Source organism: Aythya marila, assembly GCF_965140915.1.
Source record: "Aythya marila genome assembly, chromosome: 3".
NCBI classification, from domain to species: Eukaryota; Metazoa; Chordata; class Aves; order Anseriformes; family Anatidae; genus Aythya; species Aythya marila.
The window spans coordinates 45,653,879-45,674,835 of NC_139044.1; the positions used below are offsets into that span (position 1 = coordinate 45,653,879).

General features: G+C 39.6%; 1 protein-coding gene across 2 annotated transcripts in view; it reads left to right on the forward strand.

Moving 5' to 3' along the window:
- Positions 1-20,957, forward strand: part of RPS6KA2 (ribosomal protein S6 kinase A2) — a 219,511-nt gene that overhangs the window by 140,806 nt on the left and 57,748 nt on the right. For both annotated transcript variants that reach the window (XM_082755701.1, XM_082755700.1), the window contains exons 4-8: positions 7,990-8,070; positions 8,873-8,952; positions 12,518-12,624; positions 19,864-19,901; positions 20,676-20,818. In XM_082755701.1, coding sequence (XP_082611827.1) covers positions 7,990-8,070; positions 8,873-8,952; positions 12,518-12,624; positions 19,864-19,901; positions 20,676-20,818 — 449 coding nt within the window. The remainder of the gene's footprint in view (positions 1-7,989; positions 8,071-8,872; positions 8,953-12,517; positions 12,625-19,863; positions 19,902-20,675; positions 20,819-20,957) is intronic.

Consider the following 20,957-nt stretch of genomic DNA (forward strand, 5'->3'; position numbering starts at 1 on the left):
TGTCAGTGAAATAGTTGTTATTGCTTGCAATAATAATAATAATAATTATATACCTATTCAACTAAAGCAAATATAATGCAAAATAGGGATAGGCCACAGCAGAATCCAAGAAACAGAAATATCTCATGGTTCACTTGACACAATAACCTGTCCACTAAGGTAAATAAGTTTAAATAAAACATTTGCCTTATATCAGAAAAAGATAACCAAGGTGTTGCTATGTAGAGGGCTTGAAAACTTTCAGTTTCACACAAGTCACAGACAGATGTATTTCCAGCTGTGCATTTTGGCTTTTTTTTTAGAGGATGTTTCATACTGGCAGCTGGCAGCTTTCTCTGCTCTTCATCAAGCCTTTTATTCAGTGTTTTTTTCACAATGTTAGTTAGATCTGATTTGTGTGATTGCGAGGGGTGTAACTTCATGGGTGTTGTACATCACCGTAGGATTTGGCTTATTGGATATTGCTGCACATCTGCTGTTAAGAGACCTTGGCTGAGGAAGGAAGGGGTTCACATCTGTGTGTATCTAGTCAGTCCAGCTCTATTTCAAAATGCATGAAAATTCAAATTTCACCTCTGTGTAAGGACACGAGGTTTATACGATCATTCTGTTGGTCTGTCTGTCAGTACTTTACTAATGACAGGGTTGAGCCCACTGGCTAATTTCAACCAAAACCCAAAGACACACTTAAGCTCCTGCAATGTCTGTGGGAAGTTTTGGTCAAGGAGCCAGACCCCAGTTTGTGTCCCAACGGAGAGGAGGTGAGAGGTACCAGAGGTCCCCCTGGCAGGAGCGAGCCCCCAAGCAGCACTCATGCCAGATGCAGCCCATGCAAGATCCGGGGCTTGGGAGGATGCAGGAGAGAGCTCAGGTAACTGCAGGGAGGGAAGCACTGTGTCTGTGTAAGTCATGAAACTCTTGGGAGTGAGGCTTCCTTGGGTCTCCTGCTCACACAACTTGTTTTTCCTTTTCACTGTCACTAAAATATTTTGTGCGGCTTTTTCAAGGATGCACGTTAGGGCTTGTTGTTTTGGGCTTTCAGGGATAGTTAGGGATTTACCATTTATTGACTTGTGTTTCAATAAGTCAGTATGTCCTAGAAACCTATGTTTGCTCTTGACACTTCCCATTTGATCTGTTTTGAAGGATGGACTTCTTCAATTTGTCTTTTAATTCTTTTTGGAAGATTGAGCAGTGGGGTAGTGTGACATTTAGACAACTTTTCCAAATATTTTGAGAGGTGATATCATGAACAGGTGATAAATAATATATTTTGAAGCTGAATATTTGAAGATTTGGGTTAATTTAGATACATCTGTCATTCTAAATCAACACTAAAGAATTCAAGCTACTCTAATTAAAAAAAAAAAAAGCAGTCTGTTTTTGTTTGTTTGTTTGTTTTAAAGCGAAATGTGTTGTTTTATATATATATACAAAAAAAAAAAAAAAAAAGGTAAAAAAAATGGGGAGAATAAAATTATCTCCTCCAGATCCTGGTCTCCTAAAAACAGTCTGTGTCCCTGTTGACTTTTCAGACTGCCCTTATACAGAGGTGCATTTTTTGCCCTGTAATTCTGCTTTATTCCATTGCCACAGCAGCTGTAGGACTGAGTAGTAAAGCTCTGGTTGCAATGGCTCTTCCCCCATCTCTAAAAGGTTCAATCTGGGGGAGAACAGGGGATCTTTCTTGCAGTAGGGTAGCTTTAATAACATTATACACGTTTCAGAAGAAATTCATGTAAAATCTCTACATGTCCCTACTGGTGTACTTCTGCATTCAGGTGGCAACAGAACACTTTTTTATTTTGTGTTATAATAATGCTCTGCTGATAATATAAAACATGAAAGGCTGCTGTTTAGAAGACTCTAGTATAATGCTGTGTGGAACATAAGTGCGATAAAGCAAATAGTATTTCCAAGTAGAAACACTGAAGCCAGATTATGATTTCTTTTGGAAAGCCTGCATTTCTCCATATCTTGTGTAATTAGTCACCAGACAAGTACTTTGTCTTCCAGACGTATGCAGTGTGGATCTGAAATTAGAATCTAACTCTCTGCTTTTGCCTACATGGGTGAGCCAGGGGGGAGGACTGAAGGATTGAAAAGGATGTAAAGGACGTACCACATAGTTTTACATACATATTTGATTTTCTATGTCATTGGTGCATTCCAGTGCTGTGTAAAGAATTTGAAATGGAGTTGTGTGTCCCCAAGTCTGAGTTATATTTTGCCTTTTTTCCTCCTGAGACACGTTGATGAGTTTTAGGGAAGTAAAAAGGTAATGGATGAAATTTAGATCCATTTTTTTATTCACTGATTTCTCCTGCTACTGATATTTTTAAATGCTAATATGATTAACATAGTTTCTAACTGCCCCCGTTCTTGCTTTGTTAATTAATTAGGGCTCTATTCCCACCTAAGCAGGGATTTTTCTTATCAAAAGGTCATTTTAAAAGTCGGGGATGGGCAAGTCATTTATGATAAATTATGTTTTTTTTTTTTTTTTTTTTTTTTTTTTTTTTTACAAACATCTGAACAGATTATGAAATCTTTCACATTATTCAGGCATTTTCTGTGTAAGTGTGTTTCTCTAAGTGGCATTTGCTGGTGCTGCACACAGAGGGGGATTTCTCAGGGGATTAAACAGCGCTTGGGCTGAAATTGTCAGAAAGGACAAAAGGCCATGTGGATGAGCCACCGAGGCATCTAACCCATCATTTTACAACCCATTCCTGGTTGTAAAAGAGAGAAGGGAGGGACCTAGCTCCTGCCCCTCAAGGCAACCAGCAGGTATTCACACAGGGATGAGAGTTATCATGGGAACTGTGCACTAACCACCCACTTAAAAATAAAAACAAAAATAAAAAATAACTAAAGATTTACCACTCTAGTGCTGTTATAGCACGATAGAACCAACTTCAGCTTTAGATACAAAAAGCTTTAGAGTTCATAAAATCTATGGCACTAAGGGACGTGGTTTAGTGATGAGACTTGGTAGGTCAGACTGATGGTTGGAACTTGATGATCTTGAAGGTCTTTCCCAACCTAAATGATTCCGTGGTCTGAATCCTCTTTTTAAAATATGATTTAAGCGAGAAGCTATTAATTATTTGTAGAAGTGTTCCTCAGTTCAAGTTTTGAATTTTGCAGTGGCCTCAGTTTTGTGAAACTTGCCCTGGGAATTTACTGGAGCATCCTAGCTCTCTGCATGCATTTTGCCGGTCTGTGTTAGCAAGTCAGAGGTGCTCACAGAGTTTGAGTACATGAAAGACTGTGGCCACAAGTGGAGCAGGGTTGAGAAGAGGCACTCTGGAAGCAAGCATCTTCCTTGTTTGGAGTTTAGCATTGTTTGCATTGGTTGTTATGAGCAGGAAGCATATTTTACATACTGGTGTATGTATGCACTTGCATACCTACACAAACACCCTCTAGAACAAGTGTTTGTCAAAGAAACAACAGTACAACTAACTTATAGATCATAAACAAAAGCTTTTCCTTTTTATTTTTTTTTTTCACTTGAAAATTAAAGCTGAAGTGTAATCTTCATAAATTAATACTGACTTAAATTCAGCACTTCTTGACTTAAACAAGGCTGTAAGTAAAACCCTCATACCTTGTAAGACTGCATTTATATGCAGAGAAAACAGAAACTTACTGGAAGATAAACTGAAAATTATTTCTCTTGAAATAGAAATAGGTTAGACTGAAGACAGAGAAAACAAACACAAATTTAGGTGATAGCTTCAGGAACAAATTCTTTTGATGGAACTAAGAATTATTCTGGGCAGTAGTGAGAAGGGTAATATTGAATTAAAATGTTTGGAGGTTATTCTTTAGCCAAAGAGCTCCCAGAAGCAATGTTCTGTCTCCACTGAAATTGGCAGCTAAATGGTGTTTAACTTCATGGAGCTCTGACTTCAGTGCAGCTACCCAGTCACTAGAAATATAATGTTACTTTCCCATTATGGTGGATTAGCTATAAATTTTAATCAGTATTACAGTGAATAAATTAGTGTCTCTTTTATAAGCTCCCCTTTTACAGGTCCTGTAGGCCACAGTTTCTCTAATTACAAACTCTCATAGGGTTGGCTTGACATCCTACTGAACTGCTTCAAATGTCATTGTGTGTGCATCAAAGGAGGTCCCTAGATTATCACGGCTTGAAAGTGTACATAGCTAGAGAGACACTAACTCTTAAAGTGAGAAATTTTGAGAAGTTCATTGGCTGAAAATTTATCTTTTCATATTTAAACTCAACCCAAGTTACTATCATGAGAGCTTCAGAGAAGGAAGCAGGATTATGGTTTTATTTTCATTTTCAGAAACTAGACTGCTAGTCCAGTATTGAGAAGAAATATTTTCTTTCTCCTTGGAAGATGCTCTGAATATATTTTTCCCTTTTTCCCGTTCTTTTCCCATGGTTATTGAAACTAAAACAGCCCAAGAAATATAATTCATACTTTAAATGAAACCCTCTCCTTAAGCATTTGGTGTTAAATAAAATAAGTGTTAACATCCTCTTTGATTTTCAGAGCTAGGTAGATAGAAGCAAATAAGCTGTGTTATCTGCATACATCTTCATCTGTCTCCATTTCTCTTTCATAGCACATTAATACCTAGAAATAGGAATTGCTTTTATTTCAGGGTAGTAGGTGCTTCCTCCTCTGTTACAGGTTCTGCCAGTTTTGTCTCTTCTGAAACACCAGGGATTATTTCAGAAACAGCTAGTTTGCCCAAGATTATGCAAATGATCAACATGGCTTTGTGCTCGTTGCTTCAGGTTATATGCTCTGCTTCTGTCTGATGTATGATTTAAGGATAAACTGCAAAACCCACCTTTCAAATCAAATTGAATACTGGGTAGAAGGGGCAAGAGTTTAGCAGTTTTGTACCATTTCCAATGGCATTTTACTCATATAGTTAACTAAGTGGCATAGGCAGGATCTGCCTAAACCACCTGCACTCCCCACACTGTGTGTTGCTCTGAGCCCCTGCAAGTGGCTGAAAGGAGGAAGAGGGACCTGAGCCTCAGACTTTTCTGAGGCTGTTGAGCTCCAGCGCTGCCTTTACAGGTCTGTGATATGACTGTCAGAGAAAACAGGCTCACCTGGAAAGGAATCCATACAAATATGTCCCTTCCAGAGATTCAGTCATTTTGGAAATGGGAATCTGAGAAATTCATGGTGAGTTTGCTGGTCCCCCAATGAGACTAGGCAAAATAGATATATTTACTTGATCACCTCTGTAGAAATACATACCGCTAATGTTCACGCCTTGCACTGGAGCAGCTATTCAGACCCTGTCCCTCTTTATATATACAGCTGGAGTCCCTGCCTACCCAGGATCAAGAAGGTTGAATAAGCAGTCAGAACTAATTCAGATCATATATGAGCAATTTGGCCTAATTACCTGACTACCAGGATGTAAGAACTAGAAAGGAGGCTCCCCCAGAGGAGCAGGCTGGGACGACTGGATGCTAGAAAAGTCTCCGAAATTCAGGAGAGGTATTTTCCTGCCCATTATATGTAGAAGGTGACAGAGAAGTCAGACTGAGATGGAGCATCATGTTGTGGAAATGTTACATCAAACTGCCTACTCTTCCTAAGACCTTTCCTGATGAATATGAGACCCAATCCCAAAAATGTAGGTCTGAGGAAGAGCAGGGGAATTCCTTGGTGTATAAGGAATAAGAGAAAAGAATTTTTCCCAGGTGGATGCCCTCATAGAGGCAACTTGTGAGTATAAAATCAGTCGTGGACCAGACATATGCAAATAGTAGGGTAAGAAAAAGATATAGAGAGAAAGATGGTGGATTTGACCTGCTAGAGAGTATAATTAATAGCTTCTATAGTGGCAGGATTGGAAAAGATCTCGGCCTACATACCTTCTGCTCTCAGAGCATTTAAATCAGGCAGTGTTTGATGCTGGAAGATGTGTAGGGCAGGTCACCAACTCATGTGCCAAGCTGTAATCCCGATTACAAGTTCCAATTATCTCTTCTGGCAGCCACTGCAAAGGCAGTGATTAGAACAGCTTCGGAGGAGTCAAGGTTCAGGAAAGGCTATCAGGCCATGACTCTGGGGAATGAGGTGTCTCCTGTGGTGACATAGCCTTTGTTGTGCTTTGCTGTGCCTTCACCTGATCAGAGGTTGAAATGGTGGCAGTGGGAGGGCATGCTGCCAGCTGATTGTTAGGCCTCTGTACTGCACAAGCACACGTCTGTCTTACAGACAGGCAAATGCTGGCTTCGCTGCTGACAGTGGACTGCTACTTGGACAGATAACTGCTGCTCTCTGCAGCCAGCACTCCCCCTGCTTTGAGATTACCAAAGTCTGTGTCCGTGCGCTGCTGCACTCAGGGCTGGGTAGCACAGGTAGATGGATGACAGCGTGAATTGCATCTGATGGCTGTTCTTTGCCCAGCGTGATTTATGCTGTTATCCAGCTGTGCATGGTAAGTCACCCTGCTGGTGTACAAAACATCCTGTGGATTTTGTGGGATGTGTCACTGTGCAGGGCCTCAGATTTCATCAGTGTGGTTACAGAGAAGCACTTTATTTAGCTATCTAACCAAGCTTAATAGAAAATATCCCACACAGTGTGTTCAGCAAAGCTCACCCATCCACCAGGAGCTCCTGGAGCCCAGGAGCATTGAAGCATATCACAAAGGTTTGTATCTACAGCATGAGAAATACACCACTTTCACATATGCTGAGCATTTTGTGAGTGTGTGTTTTGTCACTTTTGTTCTTGAGATAAGGCTAAAATTTTGAGATTCCCTTTGTTTTGATTTTTATCTACGAGGTAACTTAGGTCGAGCGAACTAGTAAGTCTTACATAGCTATTGATCCAAGTAAAGCATCAAAATAGCAAGAAACCCAAGTGTTCCTCCACTCCTATTTAAGGCTTTCAGATCAGCTGGTTTGGTCCTATTTCTGTGCATCAGTTCTCAACGTGCAGCAGCAGAGTATGTGTTTTCATTACGGCATGTTCATTACTTGGTTGCTGAGAGTACTCGGCAGATCCACAACACATGCGGGCGATGACAGAATCTCGCTGAGATCTCAGGCTTTACCACCTAAAATAGTCTCATAGCATTCCTCGTGGATGCTTTTGGCTGCAAAGCGTATTGGCATTGTGTAACACAGAGAAAGGAGAAGAAAATTGTAATACTGTCATTACAGAATTAGGAAAATAGTGATTGACTGAAAAATGAATGTATCAGATCAGGAGCTGATAATCTGGGAGCTTGAATCCCCTTCAACATCTGAACATTGTTAAATGTGTTTGCTATGAAACCTTCAGCATCATTTTTGATTAATTTGAACCCAGCTCACCTCTGTAGCTATTTTTTGTTACTCTCTGTTCATCTCAACCACAAAAAATATTTTTCTCACTGTTATCCCATAGGAATTTCTCTCTACACAGGAAAATATTTTTTTATTATTATTTTTAATCAGCTTTTTTCTTTATTACTGATTGTTTGGGGGTATTAATGGAAGCTTAAAATATTTCATATAAATCACTTGCAGAGAATGTTATTCAGAGATATCTAATAAAGGCTGCTAGCATCAGCACAATACAAAAAGTTAATTTGCACAAGGTTAACCCGGCAAGCTCTGGGACTGATACATTCCATTTAATCTTAAATGAGATAGAGTTATTAATTCCGTATAGTTTTAACTCACATTAACATTCTTTTTTTTTGCAAAGCATAATCACTTCCCCCTCACTGGTAACACTGTGATGCTTTTAGTGAGGGCTGCTCTCTGCAGAGGAAGGGATAGTGCCTCCCTGAAAATCTTACAGTGTCAAGATAGTCAGGAAAAGGGGACACTAGAGAATGGTGTGATTTGCTAAAGGTCACACCACAAACCCTCAGCAGACTGAAAAGCAGACCCCAAACCACCTGAAGCTCATTCCAGTACTGTACCCAGTGGACTATGCTGCCTCTTAATGTATTTCTGTTCTTATTGTTCTTTCTTTGTAGTTCGGGATCGGGTACGGTCAAAAATGGAGAGAGATATTTTGGCAGAAGTGAATCATCCTTTCATAGTCAAGCTTCATTATGGTAACTATAATAAAATGCAATTTATGTTTGTTCTTAAATTTTTTGGGGAGTTGTAACTAGCTGTGTTATAATTTCATATAAGTATCCCCTGCCTACATACGACTGTCTCTAAGAAAATCACAGAGACTAACTCTAAGAAGTTCTTCATTTATATCGAAGGAGAATTTTAGTATAAGCAGATCTTAGTCATTCGTCCATCAAAATACATTTGACATAAAGTCTAATGTGATATATTTTGCTGGTAGGGTAGCTGGTGAGTTACATCTGCCAGTCCCCCCCACCTGCTGTCAGCTATCATTTAAGAAAACAGAGGATCTATTTTTTAATAATCAGAATATTTGTAATTGTGTCTATGAATGCTGTGTCTTGCTGGAGTTGCCTTCCTGAGCCTCAGCAGCTCCCTGAGCCCCCACACAGCCCCGTTATTGCTGTACAGAGCCTTCTGAGGATGCTGTGGATAGTGTGGGCTCTGCCCTCGCACAGGTCTGGGAGCTGCTTTCTGTGCCCACCCCTCAGTGACTCCTGGTATCTTTTACAGTAGAAACCAATATTAATTTGTAGGTGCTTAGAATGGAAAGGAATATATTAGTAATATATCATTGTCTCTCAACTGATATCGTTTTCCCCATAGTCTAAGCTAGACTGCTTAATGCTGTAGAGAAGTTAATTCTTCTGTTCTCTAAGTGCTAAAATGACAGGAGAACTAATATAATGAATGATACACCATTAGTCAACAATATTTATTCTTCAGAGACTTTATCTTGATTCAAATTTCCAACATCTCCATCCTTTTCTAATGCAGCATTTCAGACAGAGGGGAAGTTGTATCTAATACTAGATTTCCTGCGGGGAGGGGACCTTTTCACAAGACTCTCCAAAGAGGTAAGCTGATAGATTTTAAATTTAGAAATGAAAGACTATCCTGGATTTCCACAACTCCAATGAAGCTGGTGGGAGTGCCTTGAGAATAGCCCTGATATATATGTATGTGTGTGTGTGTGTATACGTATAACAGAGTTCCATCTTTAAGTGGGTTCTTAATAATTATGTTTGAATTATACTATAGGAAACACAGCAGATAACCTGTAAGTATCACATCACAGAAAACTAGAAAGCCATTCCCATAGCAAAAAAGCTCCAAGTTCATTGCTCACAGGACGCATCCTGACTGTGATTAGAAGCAGCATGAAAATCCCATCCCCAATTTGTTCTGCCTGGGGCATGGGCATGGAAGTGTTGTAGAAGCACAACCACTGCTGGCAGAAAAAAGCCATCGGTCGTGGGCTGACCCCTGCAGCAGGTGTGCAGATGGAGCAGGGCATTGGTCACCAGCAGGAGCGTGCCATCTCCTGCAGCTGCTGCTGGGAGCAGGTCAGGGCCACATGCTGCCCAGGGCTTGTGGTTTGGTTGTCACCTGCTGTCATACCTACCTGGGGACAGCTGCTGCTTTTATCACCACGCTGGGCTCAGTCTGTTCCCTGCCCTCTTCAGCTCCCTCCTATGGGGACATGCTGCTGATGAAGAGTAAGAAATTCAGGAAACCAAACCTGAGTCTCACTAATGCCCACAGGGAGAGGCAGCAGCAAGTTTTCCAGATTCACTGGAATCACTGCATTCACTGGAGCCAGGGGTTGTTTGGGGTCCTGAGGTCTTGTCTGTGCCCTCGGGTTTGTTGTCACTGGTGTAGTGTCCTCAGCCCTTGGTCTCTCTCCAAACTGCGGGAGGGGTGCCAGCATGCAGCTGACCCAGAATCTTTAAAGATGAGATAAGGATGTCTCACATGACATCTCGAGGGGGACCTCTGTTTGATCTTCTCAGTTAGAGGAGTTATGGGTGGACTAAAAAAGCTGTGAGAACAGTACTTTCATCCAAAAGTTCCCGAGCTGTTTTTTCATCAGGACGAGGCAGTCCTGATGGTGGTGGCAGCAGCTCCTGGTTTGAGAGATGCTGCAGTGGAGTGGGCTGGCTGACTGTTGTGTCCACTGTGGTCTGGGAGATGAAGTGTTTGCTTTCCAGGCTTGTCTGCTAATGCAGGAAGACTTTCGCAATAGGTTAGTTGCAGTGCCGAGCAAAGGTATTTTACTACATTGTACCAATTATTTTTAAAATGTTAAAAAGGATTAAAGAAAATAAAAATATCTTCCTGCTGCTTGCCATGAAATCAGGCTTTGTTAGCGACATGTGCTGTCTTAAAGAACCTCTCTGATTTCATGGGAGAAAAGAGAAGTGTTTCTTGGCACATTCTGCACAATCAGGGGACTTGAAAGTGAAAGAGCAAATCTTAGCTTTTGTACTCCAATGAAATTTCAGATTTTCCTAATGCTTTTACAGTTCAGTGCACCCCACTTTATACTATCAAGAATGAGTCCTGTTAACTTGACAGTCCTGATATATGCTTCTCTTTTCAGTGCTTGCAACTCGTCTTGTCTACCTATTCTTTGCAGCTCTTTAGTGGCAATGTATCACAAGGGAGGATGTTATAGGAAAACTCGTATTGCTTGCAGTTTATGAAATATGGACTTGGTCCAACTGTAGTGATTTTAGTGGCCTTTCAGTCAGATCACATTACAGCATGCGTACATGCAAAGTTCATTTCTTTCTTGTCTGTCTTTCTGAGAACTGTGACTTTAACAGGATATATTTTTATAGATTAAGTTTTTCCCTGATTCTATTGATTTCATATCATGCTTAAATTATTTGTTTTAAACCATATTAATAATCAAAATTTATTTTTTATATTTAATATAACTTATATATATATCAGAGTTCCTTCTATCCTTTACAGTGACACTCTTAATTAAATTGTGTGACATCTGCCCTCAGAATCCTCTAGTTTTGCTGTCAACCTTCTGCAGCTTCTCAAAGCACTCAAGTATTGTGGCTGCCCCTTTCCAAGAGCAGAGGCTTAATTTTAAAAATAAGCTCAACAACTTCTACTGGACATATTTACATTTACATATGACATGAAAATTTGTGTTGAGATGAGTCATTTTACTTCTGTCATATGTAGTATTTGCACTTGTGTATCCGATATATCTGCTTCTCCTTCTGCATTATTATTGCTGTATGTACTGAACTTTAATTAAAGAGAAGTTAATATCATCTGAGTTGTAATAAAAGTTGAACCAGAGGGTTTTCTTGCCATATGAACTCTGTTTCTCTGAGCTTAGTGTTTGGTAGGGTTTTCTTGTTTGGTTGGTTGGTTTTGATTGCAGAATTTTTTTCACACCTAAACCAGAGCTTTCAGTGTTAGTAGTAGCTGTGTCAGATGTTGAAAGGAAACAACCAACATCAGCTTAGACCTCATCAGGCCCTGTGTGCTGGCCAGCACATTGTTGCTCAGGACATCTGCACCCGGATAACTAAGGCTCAGCACAAGGTCCTGCTCCTTGATCTGCCTCTGTCCCTGGCTCTGGCTCAGGATGAAGCTGTTTGTTCTCTCACAGCTAAAACACAGGCACCTCTGTAGATGCCCCTTTGCATCAGGGGAGATTCTTCTAGCTGCCATGCACAAGGATATGCCAAGTCTTCTTTTTTTTTTTTTTTTTGCACACACCTCAAATGCTATCCCAGGCTGCACACCTTCAAGCAGTACCATACTGAAGATGCTTGGCACCCTATGTCAGATATTTTCACCTGGAAAACCATAAACACAATGCTGTGCCCCAGGACTGCAGCAGTGCTATCCTGGGTGTATGGGAGACACAAGTACTATGTGGAGTGAATGAGGCCACACGGCTCTAAAAGCACTGCCTTGCAATGTAGCTGCAAGCCCCTTCCACTCCTGTGCAGAAGCTGGGGGTATTCCCCTGTGGCACATGCCTTTGGCAGTGAGGCCAGGGCCTAGGAGTCTGGTGGCCACTAAAGGCACTGAAGAGACCCCCTGCAGATTCCCTGAACCCTCGATGCATGGAGGCTTCAATCCATCTCTGAGTGTCCTCGCGCTGTGTTATTCTGCTCATATTTGGAAATGAGATACGTTTTTGTTTCTAAAACAAGAAGCCTTATGCTTCCCCAGAGAGGTTCCCCATATTATTATGTGAGAATTTAGGAACCAAATGCCAAGATCTTAGCAAATTAAGAAATGTGAAAGCAATACGGGCTGCAGTGAATACATTGAATTTTGCCATTCACTTCCAAAGGCTAAGGAGTTAGAACCTTGTTTATATTATTGCGACATGATGTCATCTAAACAGATCAAACAGACGAATGAGAGCAGCATGTTTTAAGGAACAGAAGAAGTACTCATCAGATCAAGTTTTGTTTTATAAGGAGAATCTGGTAAGAATTGTTAATGTGAGCTCAGACAAATTATGGAAAATTGAACCTGATATGATGGGCCTTCCAGCTTTCCTGAGTTAGACAATTCCTTCCCCATGTCTGTTTAATGCAAGCCAGCCCACCACTGTCTAGTAAATAGACATGTTCTTCTTTTCCTTCTCTCTAGGTGATGTTTACAGAAGAGGATGTCAAGTTCTACTTAGCTGAGCTGGCCCTGGCTTTAGACCACCTCCATGGGCTTGGAATTATTTACAGGGATCTGAAACCAGAAAAGTAAGTTAATGAGAAAGAGTGAACTGAAACATAAATACGTGAGCTTTTAGGTCGTTTCTGCTCCTCGTCTTGCTAACAAGTCAAAAGGTACCAGAGACTCTGTCTTCCTTCCTGTATGTGAGGCAGTACACAAGAGCCTAACTGTCAAGAGTAGGTTTTGTCCACTCCATGTAAGTTGATAAGGTAGGGAAGTACCATATCCTCTCACAAGTGAAGCTTGGGAAGTGGTGACACGTGGTGGAGCAGTGGTTGAGATACCAAATACAGAAGTGGCTAAGGTGGTAATAAGTGGAAGACCCCGTACAGTCTAAAACAGAAGCAGTGCAGTCTCTTTACCAGTGTTTATTTTCAGTTATTCCACTAGGCTGGGGCATGAATTGAGCTCTGGTCTCCACAGTCCCATTCTCCAGGGTCTTCCTATTATCTCACTTAAGCATGAAGCCAAATACTTAGCTGCAGTGCAATGTGATGTGGCCTCAAGTTTATGAATGTGCTCAGCGCAGGGTTCAGACCTGTGCTGTTGACTTCAGCAGAACAATTCATGATTCACACCATTTAATCTGGCCTTCCCTCTGATGGGTATAGACTGTTCAAAGCAACTCCTCTTCCAGGTCATACAAAATATGTCTTGGCACTGTTCAGTTTTACTATAGCCATTGTTTAAAGTAAATGAGAATCTCTGAAAACTAATGCAACTAACAATTTTGATTAACAATTCAAAATATTGTCCCAGAATGATTCTAGATTGCTTGCTATTCCTAATGTGGTTCTATGTAGGTTTTTTTCCTTCTCTTTTTTCCACTGCAGTACATCAATAGACTAAATCACAGCCACAGTGCTCTGACTGGCAGTCATGTGATATTGTCTTTATTCTGTTCCACTTGGATGGTGCTTTGCTTGCATCTTCTGTGCCAGTGCTAATAAAGCAGGCTGCAACATGTCAAAGTTACCAGCCTTTTTAATGTAATGGTCACGATCATTTAGAAAAGTTGACCGCTGAGAGCAGTCTGCTTGGCTGCTGTTTACAATTCCAAAATAGCAGAGCAAGCCTTTTCCTTTTGTGATACAAAATTTAAAAATGCAAATCTTTCTTTAAAAGCTAATTATATTACTGTCACGTTCACAGGAAAAAAAAAAAAAAAAAAAAAAAAAAAGATACCAAGATTAATTGAAATTGGATTTTGTAGGTAAGAAGCTGAAGGAGAGGAGATTATTTATCTATGACATAGTACTATAGTACTATAGTTTTTTGCTTTTAAACTTTGTTTCTGGTGAGTGTTAATATGAATCGTGTACTATTTTTCTTTCTGGTGTTAGATGCTGTTTTTCATGTAAGCGTGTGATATATGTAGCTGCTATTAGAAGCTATCCAAATATGACCCTGTGTATTCAAATAAAAGTCATGGTGCTGCTACATTTATAGGCATACACCTTTTCTTTTTTTTTTTTCCTTTGGGAGAAGTCAGAAACCAAGGAGAAAATTAAGTGCTTGTCAAAACTATTCACTGTATTTGAGACACGCAGAACCTGATTTCGCAGGTTCTCAGCGTTATGTGTCACTTTGCATTTCAGTACACATCTCTCTCTGACTTCAGTTGCAAGTGAGAGAGTACTTACTCTTTCTGCAGACCAAACTGCAGTGTCTCATATCAGGGATCAGTGAATTGGGAAATTAGAGCTCACCTGAAAAAGGAAGGTGTCACTGATTTGCCACTACCACACAGAAATAAGTAGAAAAGGCAAAAGTGGAATCCAGTTCTGTGTTTTCATGTCTTAAAATAAGTTAGCCATCCCCTTCATTCTTCAGCTGTGCCAAAATCCCTGAATACTATCTATCTGTTCTGCTACCTGTGGCAGGAGTTTTTTGGAACAAAACAAGAAGTATCTCCATGCAATTAAAGACCTTTAGAGAGTAAGGTCAAACTAAGGTGGCAGCCCTCATTCTGGTGTTTCCTAACTTTGAATGTATGTTTTTACAACTTGACTTATATAATAATAAAATTATAATAAGTGTAATTCTTTATACTTATATATAAATATATATATATTGTATTGTTAAAATATAAATATATATATATTGCTTTTACTATTGCTGTACAAGAATGGGAATGACCCAGACTGGTATAATTGATGGTCATACCTGGGGATAATTCAAGGCATCTGTTTAAGTACACACACACACACACAAAATTCTTTAAAAATAGCTTTATAACCACTAAACCTATGTGTAGCCATGCCTAGCAAAGCAAAGGATGATTGACTGTGGTTTCACTGGAGCTTTAAGTTTAGAATAGAAAAACATGTACAGGTGAAAAACATGCATTCTGAAGGGGAAAAATGTTATATTTTTAAGTTACATCTAGGAAAGGATAGCTTTCTAAATGAGACAATAACAGAAAAAAAAAAAAAAAAAAAAAAGGAGTCTCTCAGGATAATTTCATCCTCCACTTGTCCTTGTGGAGGGTCAAATATACTAAGGTCACTGCTAGTGTGTGGCTAACCTGTTCTTAAAATAGCTGGTGAAGACTCCAGAGCATCCATAGCAGACCTCTAGAAAGATGCTCTTAAAATCTAACTTGAAATTTCTGTGCTGTAGTTGCAGACCATTGGTCCTTGGCCTCTACTCCTAGACTCCCCATGCGGCATGTTTGCACTCGGCAGCAGTCATAGGGAATTGCAAGAATGGCCTTGTCCTTAATCCTGACTTCTGTATACTAAACAACAAATTTACCAAACTCTTTTTAACTCTTTTTTTTTTTTTTTTTTTTTTTTTTTTAAGTCATTCTTTCTAGGCATTCAGTCATTCTCATTTCTCCCCTTTGATTTCTCTTGATCCATATCTCCTCTGAAGTACACAACATGAACTACACAACATCTTGGGGAGAAGCATTACCAGGCTGAAAGAGCACAAAAGGTTTACTCTGTCAGTCAAAATGGAGATAAATTAGTTTGTAATTTCCCAATTCTTTTTTTCCCCTTTTGCTAAAAGATAGGCACTGCATTTGTCCTTCCTTCATTGCTTAGTGCTTTTGCTGTCCTCCAGAAGCTCCCAACAGTAACTGCTAATAGGTTTGAGATTGCTTCAGTCAGCTCTGCAAGTATCTTAAAATGAAGCTCATTGGAATTGTTTATGGCAAAGAAGAGTGGTTAGAAAATAGCACTGTCCAGACCACTTGAGAGAACCTCAGTACATTAAAATTTCAGGTTCACCATTTTTTTTAAGATTCCCTGAGCAAAAAAAAAATCATATTAACAATTCAAAGCTATGATTTAATTTTAACTGCATCCAGAATATATACATACTCAGGGAGTTGTTATAAAGTTAGCTGTACTTATTTCAAAAAGGCAAGCAATTGAGTTTGCTGGTTAAAGTCTTGTATGGAACAAGTAGATGCTGCTTCTCTAAAAACACCGAAGCTAGTTTCTTCTCTTTGGGTTGTCTTGGTGGTTTCAGTGGGATGCTGTGTGGAACAAGGTGCTGTTCAGTCACATTAAAACCTCACTTAGACCATGAGACATGCTTCTGTTTAAGAACTACAGTATCAAGCTATTCAGTATGGCTATGTTGAGCTAGAAAAATGGGGACTTGTAAATTAGTATATGAAATATGTTATTGCTTATGCTGTGGTTTAAGAGTATGGATGACTTAGAAGTAACTCTACCTTCTGAGAATGTAGAATTTTATTTATTTTGCCTGTTCTAACTCCAGGTACCCAGCTGCATCTTGATAGGCTTCTATTGTAAGGGCTTCAGTTAGCAAGGAGAGGCTTACGTTGTGATGCCCTCAGCTGTCCGTAAAAGGGAGAGCTCAACTGCTCATGTAACAGCTCCTGAGCTGTTGAACATATATTTAAACAAACAAACAAAACAAAAAAAGAAAGAAAGAAACAAACAAAAAGGCATTTAATACAGCATACCGTAAGCCATGGCAATTTATTCATGAGTGTAGCTCTTTATAGGGAAGACCTTAGGATCAGTAAGGGTCAAAGGCTTTTGGTGGAGGATTGCTATCAGCTTCCACAAAAGCAAACCGTCCCATTTGGGGACTTCATGGTGCCAATGAAACTACAGCAGAGATGAGTTCAGCATAAGACTGTTCAGCATACCTGAGATAGTATGGCAACATGCAAACACTGGAATGTTAAAAAAAGGTGGACTGCCTGGGAGAATATTCATTTCAGGGAGATATTTTGATATATTGGATATTTGGGAGATATTTCACTCTGTCCGGTACTTTCATAACAAAGCCTGCAGCCAAATTAAATGCTCTCTGTGACGTTTCAGATTTTGTTTCCAACCTGAGTTTTTGGCTATGGTTTCTGAAAAACACGAAGTGTGGGTTAAAATCTCTGCAAAACTGAGCTGACTTTGAAAGAAACTTATATCATCACAAAACAAACAGCAACAACAAAAACCAGAGTTACAGCTTCAATAGGTTTGGCAGAACTTCACATTAATTTGGGTATATTGGAGCTTTAAAATAAAGCCTAAAAGACTTGACTCAAAACTACAGATAAAAGAGAGAAATAAGAGAGAATTACTGTGGCCTTGATTTAAGATACAACATAAAATAATATGAACAGCTAATATTCAAAGTCTTTTATCTCTGTGTTAAAGCTGCAGGAAAAAAAAAAAAAATAATAAAATGAGGTTGCAGTCCTAGCTCTAACACAAACTTCTCTTTCTCCTGGTGCTAGCCAGGGGAACGCCTTTCCCCTGCTAGCAGGCTAACTTCTCGGCCTCTGACATGCAGATTTCAGCTTTTATTATCCCAAGACATACTTTTAAATTGAAGTCAGTGAAAGCAGTTTTGTTTATTTATTTTTGTGGGATCATCCTCAGGCTAAAATGTTGTTGTTTTGAAATAAAGAACAGGTTGACAATGGTAGTATCCTGTAAACACAATCGAAGTTAAAACTAAACAGATAAAATGGAAAAATCTAATAGTGAAAGATATCACTCACTGGAATTACAGCCTAGTTTAACATTTAAGTAGTCAACTTTTTTTGGTTTTTACTATTTCAAAGCATTGGTTTAGGAAAAAAAATATATCTCAAACCTGAATCAGATTAACAACTTCCAGTTCTTTTTTCCCTTCCCCAAAGTAGTAGTAGTAGCTTATTTCAGATTACCTGATCCTACAAACCCTAGGTAATACAATTTGATTGTCACAATAGAGTTTCTACTACTGACAGTGGGGGATAAAAAGGAACAGTAAAGTGATAAAGATAAAAAGAGAAGACAGAAAGGATGATTAGAGAGGAACTTTGCTTCTACAGCCAAAGAAAAAATATCTGTCAGTTGCTGTAAGCTGGGTATTTAGCAGCAGATACGTTGTTCTTTGCTTCTAAATGTCACTCAAAGCTGTTCCACTGCAGTATGCTATTTTCTTTTAACATCAAATATAATTTTTTAGCTCATAACTATAACTTTCTATGCACTGGCAGATGGCAAATGTGGAAACCCCCAGCTGTCCAAAACATACTGCCAGGGGCAGCATGAAGCTGAAGGCAGCTGAGGGCTCTGTATAAGGGTGTATTTAGGGAACAGGAGGGAATTATAGACTAAGTTTTTGGGGACATAGGCTACACACATGTAGGAAACCAGGATCCATATATTTTGTTGCTCATGCAAACATTTAATGTGAGAAAGTATACATGTACTTCTGGGTCACTTAACCCAAGAGAGTGTTATCAGTCTGAGAGCTGCATGACTGCTGCCTTCATATCTAATGGAGGCGAAAGGTATGAAAACCATATATTGCCTACATAGAAAAGCTACGTGAATTTTCTGTAGGAAGTCAGTGGAATATAAAATTAACATTTCTGGGGAAAATCCCACTCCTCTTGAATTGTGCTGTTACTCACAGGGGCTCCCTGGGCATGGGACAAAGTCTGGGGTGATTCCTGTGAGCTGTGCTGCCCTGGCCCTTCTTGCAGAGCTGGGTCTGTGGGGTTCAGACGTTCATGCTCACTTCCAAGCTGGCAGGTGTTTCATTCTGTCCTTTTCTGAAGCACAAGCCTCTTGTTTATGGATTATAGCCACAAAAATACATTTAAGCAAACCTGTTATAGGTTGGTACTTAAAAATTATGCCTGATCAGGAAAGCTGGAGAGAAAATAGAAGTGAAGAGGTTTTTTTTGAGAAGAAAAAGCTTTAATTATTGAACATATAGTAGTGGCTCAGCTGCTGGCCTTTATTTGATGAATTACAGAATAACAATCTGTTCCAAATGCACACAAGAATGGCAGATCATCTCTTTTCAATTATGTTTCAGCACAGAGACAACCTTTCACAGAAGTTACACACAACCTTTCCTAATGTGTTAGTTTTTCTTCTGTCTTATTTTAGTCCTGAATAAATGGATTAAAGTGACTTTCTAAGAGAATGAAAATACAAAAATAGCTGATACCTCGCTAGACCAGTTTGAAAAGACAAATACACTAAATCTGACTAGGACTGAAGAAACACCACCTTCATTACTATGTCAGTACTAATAGACAGAAAAATTACCAAAGATCATTATTTTTCAGTTTCAGTGTGCCTTCTTATTTCTGTAAAAAAAACTAGCAATGCTTTTTGCAAACTACAGTCAGTCATTTTTCTCACAGAAATGTTGAAGTGCCTTTGTGAGAATAAGAAAAGTTGGCAGGTGGTAAACGTGAGAACACTTGGATTTGGCTGCCAGGCTGAATTTTCATTTATGCTTCCGGACAGAATAAATTAGCAAGGGCTGAATTCCATGCAGCTAGGCTGTGACTAGTCATTATGCTCTGTGATCACTTTTATTACTTCAGCATGAACATATCTACCTTTGGAATTAATTTCAGGTCCAGAGAGTCCAAGCCTTTATTATTTGTGCCCTTGCCTTTATTATTATAAGAACAGGGGAGAACCTATAGCTCCTTCTCCTGCTGGAAGCAAATTCTCTGCAGCTGTTTACTTTGAACACCCTGTTCTTTCTGAGCTCAGTTCACATCCCCATCCCAAGCATGCTCTGGAGAAAAGAGGAGGCACCCTGTGCAACTGCCACAGGCTCTGCTTGCTTCAGGTATGAGATCAGTCATGCCTTTGGGGAATCATTTTTCTTTCTGGAGGAAAATAATGCACTGAGGGTTTGTTTGCAAATGTATTTGAATCATGTATATCTCCTTACTCGCCTTAAACATGCTTTATTCATGTTTGTTAACTGTGATCTGTGACCACCTAATGAACTTATCTTTGCTTCTTGCTTTACAGCATTCTTCTTGATGAAGAGGGACACATTAAGATAACAGGTATGTGAGGAACAGAAAACTCAATGCCTGTGAACTGATTTTTTATTTTTATTTTTTTGTACTACGTTCCATGCAACTTGGTCTGTGCCTGGAAAAATTTTGCTTATGAAAAACTCAGAAGGTAGAAGAGATTCAGTATTAGCATTCTTTCCTCTGGCAATTCATCAAGCACTTGTGTGCTGCACATCACATGGAGAATACAGTATTTTCTTGGCAAAATCATTCTCCAGACTGAATTGAATCTTTTAATCTCAACTGCCTACCACCATGGACAGAAGGTTGTTCCCAGTATGACTGCTTACTCCAGATTAAGTTCTCTGAATTTATAACTGAGTAGAGGACACCTTAGAAAACCATTCCTTTGCTACTCTGGAGATGCTGTCTGTCCATCCTTATAACTGTTTTCCTTCTGCAGTTATTATTCATCAGAGTAATCTGAGCAAGAATGCTTACCAGCATTCTTTGCCAAACCTGAACTGTGTTTCTGCTCATTTAAACATTCTATTCTGCTTTGAGCCAGAACCTCAGAGAAAGGAGTATACTTGCCTTCAAGACATTTTAACAGATGCTGGCAAGGCACTCCACATAGGCAGGGCATAAGTGCACACCTGCCTTTGATCTTTCCACACACAAAATATGTGAGCAGCCAGAAGGTGCTTCATCAGTTGTTTGGTGTGTTTTTCTCCAAATATGTTTGGTCTGGACAGCCTTAGTGAGCACAAGTGTTAATAATCCCTTTTATAGACCTGACATTTTTTTTTTCAATTTATATAGATTTTGGTCTAAGTAAAGAAGCCATCGACCATGACAAGAGAGCATATTCATTCTGTGGGACAATAGAGTATATGGCACCAGAGGTGGTCAACCGCCGAGGACACACGCAGAGTGCTGACTGGTGGTCTTTTGGTGTGCTCATGGTAATGGAAAAGTGGTATTTGTTTGTTGGGGGGGGTGGCTGGAGAAGTGATCAGATACCTCAGAGTTGTGGGGGTGAGTCATTGATTGAAGATGCTTATTAGTCCAAGAGCTACCATATATGAATACATCACAAGGAAA